The sequence below is a fragment of the Hippoglossus hippoglossus genome, chromosome 3, assembly GCF_009819705.1.
Source record: "Hippoglossus hippoglossus isolate fHipHip1 chromosome 3, fHipHip1.pri, whole genome shotgun sequence".
In the NCBI taxonomy this organism is placed as follows: domain Eukaryota; kingdom Metazoa; phylum Chordata; class Actinopteri; order Pleuronectiformes; family Pleuronectidae; genus Hippoglossus; species Hippoglossus hippoglossus.
In genome coordinates, this window is record NC_047153.1 from 15,310,976 (window position 1) to 15,316,806 (window position 5,831).

The 5,831-nt window shown below is 41.6% G+C and overlaps 1 protein-coding gene across 1 annotated transcript; it reads left to right on the forward strand.

Moving 5' to 3' along the window:
* Window positions 1-1,165: 1,165 nt before the first annotated feature.
* Window positions 1,166-5,452, forward strand: nrn1lb (neuritin 1-like b). Its single transcript, XM_034578735.1, has 3 exons — window positions 1,166-1,452; window positions 3,404-3,551; window positions 4,244-5,452. The coding sequence occupies exons 1-3, from the start codon at window positions 1,395-1,397 to the stop codon at window positions 4,545-4,547; spliced, it is 510 nt and encodes a 169-aa protein (XP_034434626.1). The 5' UTR covers window positions 1,166-1,394; the 3' UTR covers window positions 4,548-5,452.
* The last annotated feature ends 379 nt before the right edge of the window (window positions 5,453-5,831 follow it).

Sequence of the window (5,831 nt, forward strand, 5' to 3'; positions counted from 1 at the left end):
CACATCCTTCCATCAAGTTTCCTGGTAAACCATCCAGTAGTTTTTATGTAATCTTGGTAACAAACAGACAAACCGTTGGCAGAGGTAATTTTACTGCATGACAACCTGCCTTAGAGTGACAAAAACATTACAATAGTATGATGATTTACATTACATCTGCAAAAGTATGAGGAAGCGTGAGCACCCATGTGATTGATTATTATGCTGCTTTAACAGCTTCCACAACAGTTTGGAGACATGTCTTACATCCACCTTGATGAGACTTGAGCACATCTGTGAGGTAACAATGCAAAAGCAAAAAAAAACAACCCCTGTTTCCTGAGCTAATGGAGATGTTTTCAGGAAGACTCACTGTTGTCAAAGTAGCTTTCGTGCATGTATTGATTCGTGGCAGCAGTTACAGACACAGACAGATTATTCTGCAGTTAATGGTGGTTTTAAGCCGCAGATTAACAATGGGTGACCATTCCTCCTGTGTCAGTATACAGATGTGAACCAGGATTTACACTAATGCACGGAGTGTAAGCCATCTGGGGGGGCGTAGCAGGGGATTTGGAGGCTGAGGGGACAGGGATGTAAGACAGGCGCTCAAGTGAGAGAAGTTTGGAATAGGGTGGATGGTTTACAGTCACCCATGTTTAAACTGGGTTTGCACGTAATTTAAATTCTGCCTTTGTCACGACTCTGGTTTAGACTGTGTAACACATCACAGTGCTCTACAGTGAGTGCTCTTAAGTGACTGTGGATGATTCTCACGTGGGCTGCTGCTATTCTCACAGGGTGCTCTACATCTACGTCGGACTCCCAGATGGGCTGGATGTTTTATTCTCACTGGGACGTCCTCCATCTGCCCACATGAAAGAGAATCCTCCTGACACCTCTGATATTTGTGGGAAAAAAACGTTGCTCACTAATAAAACAGGCTTTTTGGAGCAGAGTGACGCGTGTGACAAGGCAGAGATGGTGCCAGACTGTGTCCAGTGCACAATCACAATTACACTATATGTATTTTATCCGTTTTGTAAATAAATGCTCTAAATACTGAGAACCGGAAATGAGAATGCTCTAATCCAGTGTGCTGCTTTGTGATGCTGTCATTGGTCTGCTGTCTCCCATCTCTCTATCGCTCTCGCCTTGTTGCCCTCCCCACACACACACACACACTCACAAACATCCTCATACTGTTTGCGTTGCATCGGTCCCTTCCACTATTAATCCAGCCGGGTTGTGCCTCTGTGCTTTGCGGCACTTTTGCAATCTGATGAATTCCCAGCGGATGGCAGGATTTTGAAGCAGCAACTTTACTCTTGATTTCTGCGTCAGTGGGAGCTTCACATCAGAGCCTCTGGTTCAGAGTTGGGACTCAACTCCCCTAAACTCTGCTGGGCCAAACCATGAGGTCCCATCCAGGCACCACGATGCTGCTGCTGCTGCCCATCGCCCTCTGCCTCGGTAAGGATGCTTTTTTTTCTGCAGTTGGTTGAGGTCTGTGTGTTCAGTCTCCTGGAAGAAGTTCAGTGCTGAGTTTGCTTTGCTTTTGTCTCATTATGAACACTGTAGTTTTATTTGTTCTTTTTTTCTCTGTTTCTTTGCATCTTTTTTTTTAATGAAACTGACTTCAGGTAGAAACTCAGATATGCTGATCAGATGCTTTTTAGAAGGTTTGTCAGAACGTGAGCGATAAAGGACGTTTCATTCAGCTTATTCTGAATCTGATGAGAGAACAGGTTTTACAAATGCACTTACCTAAATGAAATGCTCACTGTCCCCTCGTGTTCCCATTCTCTCTCCCTCATGCGTGTGTGTGTGTGCGTGTGTGTGTGTACTAACACATGCTGTTGGGTGTATAACAATGTGTATGTGAATTTGAGGTTGTTTTTTTTGTGGACTCTGGAGAGGGAAAAACAGCTCAATTATGAAACAATACACTGAAATTTTGCAATCACAATTACCGCCTGTATAAACACTATAATATCATGTCAGTAGGATAAACAATAAAACAGCAATCATCATACAACACAGACAAATATAAATAAGTAAATACAACAGGACTGAAACAATCCACTCACACTGTCATTAACTGCCATTAATTAGACATGATTAGTAAACTCAACCAGGACAGCTGACGATTAACGCTAACTGAAAAAATAAGTATATTTTGGTGGTGAGTAAAACATTGACATCAGTAACCGTACAGTTACTTTTATTGATTAAGGTGAGTTTTGAGGCAGGGTCTTCTACAGTCTGACAGTTGTGGTTGTAAATGCCTCGGGTTCTACACTGTGGCCAAAAGTATTTGGACACATCCCCTGTGCCCTTCAGCTCCGGGACTTCCTGGTTTGAACATGATTCATTGGTTCAAGTTAAAGGAAATATTGCTGCTGCAGCATATGGTGATACATTTGAAATTGGTGTCCTGTCAGCTTTGTGGCAACAGTTGAGGATTCTGACATCCAAAAATATTCAAGGTGCTGAATCAAAAAACAAACTTAATGCAAAAGTCGGACAAAAATCCGCACACTTTGTTGATATCTGTTGAGTATGTGTGATGGATCTAAACATTGCTCTGGTAAATTGATCGTCTTTCTCTGAACACACTTCCCTGTTTCAAGTTAATAGTATAGACGATCCATGAAGGAATAGTTTTCCCAGTTTATGGTGGTAGACTGAGACTGGTCTGTTCAGAGCCCTGACCTCCGACCTCATCCAACACTGTTGAGATTAACATGAACAGACAAGTAGGCAGGACAGTGTCAGAGCAACAGATTAGGTGTTAACCAAACCCATATGGTTGTGATGTTCATGTGTCCACACACTTTGGCCATGATGTGCATATCCGATCCTGGAACTCTCCCCCAAGGCTGCTGACAACTGGATTTGTCCTGAGATGTCTTGAAGGTCAACAACAAAGCAACTATGCATCTAATTGACAGGAATCAATCTCATTATAACTAAACTTTATGGACAAATTTACTTTCACCAAAAGTCTTGTGGGCCAAATAGGTTTTTGAATGTTCCAGTCAGACTTGTGTCACACCTGTTCAGGAACCTTTCGATGAAAACTCGAACTGGTTTCAGAAGGTCGTGTTATGTATAAGCTGATCAATGCTCTCAGAAGGCTCACATGTGGTTTTGTGGTCTTTCGCTGAATTTGGCTTTGACGACGTATAATCCCTCCAGATGAATGGAATACAACATATTTCTATATTTGTTTGATCTCTGTAAGCGCTGGACTGATCTCGTCTCTATAAACATGTTAACATAGTGATTTTGTTTCTCTTATTCTCAGTCTGAAAATACACATGCTGTGTTTTGCAATGTCCCCACACACACGTTCATTTGTTTGTACAATTTCTGATAAACTCTGGAGTATACTTGTCTCTTGTCTTTCCCTCTTCGCCAGGTTTGGTCCCTGTGTGTTTCGGGGCGGCAATTCCAATTTCATGTGGTTCCATCTACAAGAGTTTTGCCCAGTGTTTACTCACACTCGGGGACAGTTTGGTGGAAACACAAAAAGACCAGAGTACACAGGACATCGATGCAATCTGCAGGTGTGTGTCTCTGTCACCATGGTTACCATCCAGTCATACTGTGTCTGTCCTGATACAACTTTCATTTTTCAACTTGTTTAAATTGTAATCCTTAAAGGTACGGAGGCCTCCGGGTTGCGTAAACACATGAAGAGCCCTCTCTAGTCGCCCCCTGATCTGGATCGGCATCAACATTTTATTTTCCTGACCCATAAAACATCCTTCCTCTAAGTGTCATGGAAACCTGTCCAGCAGTTTTAGTGTAATCTTCCTTATAAACAAACAGACCAACCAAAAAACCAACAAACAGACAGGGGTGAAAACATAACCTACTTTGCTGGGATAATCAAAGCCGATTACAGGAGTCTACAAATAAAGTGGGACCAAAGGGTCAAAAAGGATAACTTTAAAGAGTAATTTAACACTATTTGATTTCACTGCCCTCTCTCCAGTCTGTTTCTGTTGGTCAGAGGTGTGCTCAGTTTAACCTGTAACCACAAACTACAGTGCTGTGACAAGACGAGGAGCTAAACCTCCAGATGTCAAGCAGAATAAGATTTTAAGGGGGATTTTTGGAGCTATATTTACTCTACAACCTCTGCACAGGTGTTAACCCTTTTACAGTCTCATCACTGTGTAACTGCAGTTTACTTCCAACATACTTTCCTGGTGAAAGCTCTATGACGTCTCTTCCTGTCCTGTTTCCTCGAAAGGTCCTGGAATGCGTTCCACGATTGTGCAAACTCAGCCCTCGCCGGCTGTCCCGGAGAGGCAGCAGCTGTCTGGGAGTCTCTAAGACAGGAGTCCAGGAAAACAGAGTTTTCTGGAAACCTCTACGACATGTGTGCCAGTCGCACGACCCTCCCACCCAGCACTGTGCCTGCACCCCAGAACCCCCCCACCTCCGACCAGACTAACAAGGAGACACTGAAAGGCCGAACACACAAACACAGCCCCACCCTCAGCACGCTGCTGTTCCCTGTGTGCAGCACGCTACTCGTTCTGCTCAGGAGTTAGTAAACTGCTCAGTCAGTGTGATGACAGCTGAGAGTCCTCCACCTGCTGCCATCCAAACACACGAGGTTCACATGTCAGACGTGTCAAGATTACTCACTGAAACCCTGAAATCCGGATTTCAGAAACAGGATCAAATGAAGAATTTGGTTTTGTGTTTCTTACAGGGACAGTATAAAATATCTATTTAGACATTAACTGATCAGATTATTACTGGTATGAGCTTACGTGCCTCTGCCTCCGAGAGGACACCGAGGACGCTGCTTTCATTCTGACATAAATTACCCTTACTGTGGTTTTACTTTTTTATATATGTGGATGGCACATATCCAGTCAGTATTAAATTATATTGACGTCATTTACTATTACTTAGTCACAATATTTAAGGCTGAAGAAACAAACAGTTTAATCCAGGGAGAGAAGAAGTAATCGCACAACTGCACTACGTCACATCACTACATCACAGAGGGATTTTTATTTCAATGCCAGGTGTTCAGATGCATTTGTAATCCAATCATGCGTGAGATCACTATTATAGGGGGTAAAACAGTACTTTAGAGAGTATAACTCATCTCTGTCTGTGACTGGTTTAAAATCAGAGAATTTGTTTCTGTGTGGATGGATTCTTTGCGTTGTTTACATGTTGTTGCTAAATTTCTATCACTGTTTAAAACTGTATCATTTCATGTGACTCCTCTCAGTGGTTTACTCGTCCTTTTTGAGCATTTTTACTGTTTATGTTGCTTTTTCTACTCTGAACTGCGGGATGCAGGGAAGTTTTAACCTTGATAAATGATATACAGTATACATTAATGAATCCCCTGTGGGGCAATTAAAAAGAATTCACAGCAGATCAGAAACTTCTCAATATAACACATACGGCAAAATAACATATAAAATAAATTTCAATATTCAAGATTCATGTCTTCATTGTCATCATTCTCAGATACAAGGAAATTGTAAGAGATTTCCAAGATATATCTATATACATGTGTAAAAATATATAGAAATAAAGGGTGAAAACAACAAAAGTAGCAGCATCAGCAAATAACTGTATACAGAAGGTATAGTAACCGTATTTATAGTGTGAAAGTTAAAAGTACTGGATCAGTAGTGGGAAGACAGAGGAGTGTTTCCCAAATTCCATCCCACAGTTATTGTAATGTTATTTAAAGGAGACCTATTATGCTTTACCTACATTTTAGTCATTTTTGTTAAAATGATTCATATCCATATCAAACATGGCCAAAGCTTGAAAGAATGGGCAAAGTATTGCATGCAATTCTG

Excerpts from the sequence above, each read along its gene's own strand:
- nrn1lb (XM_034578735.1), top strand. The coding sequence starts at position 1,395 with ATGAGGTCCCATCCAGGCACCACGATGCTGCTGCTGCTGCCCATCGCC. Across the intron at positions 1,453-3,403 it reads GCCCATCGCCCTCTGCCTCG|GTTTGGTCCCTGTGTGTTTC; the intron begins GTAAGGATGCTT and ends CCTCTTCGCCAG. Across the intron at positions 3,552-4,243 it reads GACATCGATGCAATCTGCAG|GTCCTGGAATGCGTTCCACG; the intron begins GTGTGTGTCTCT and ends TTTCCTCGAAAG.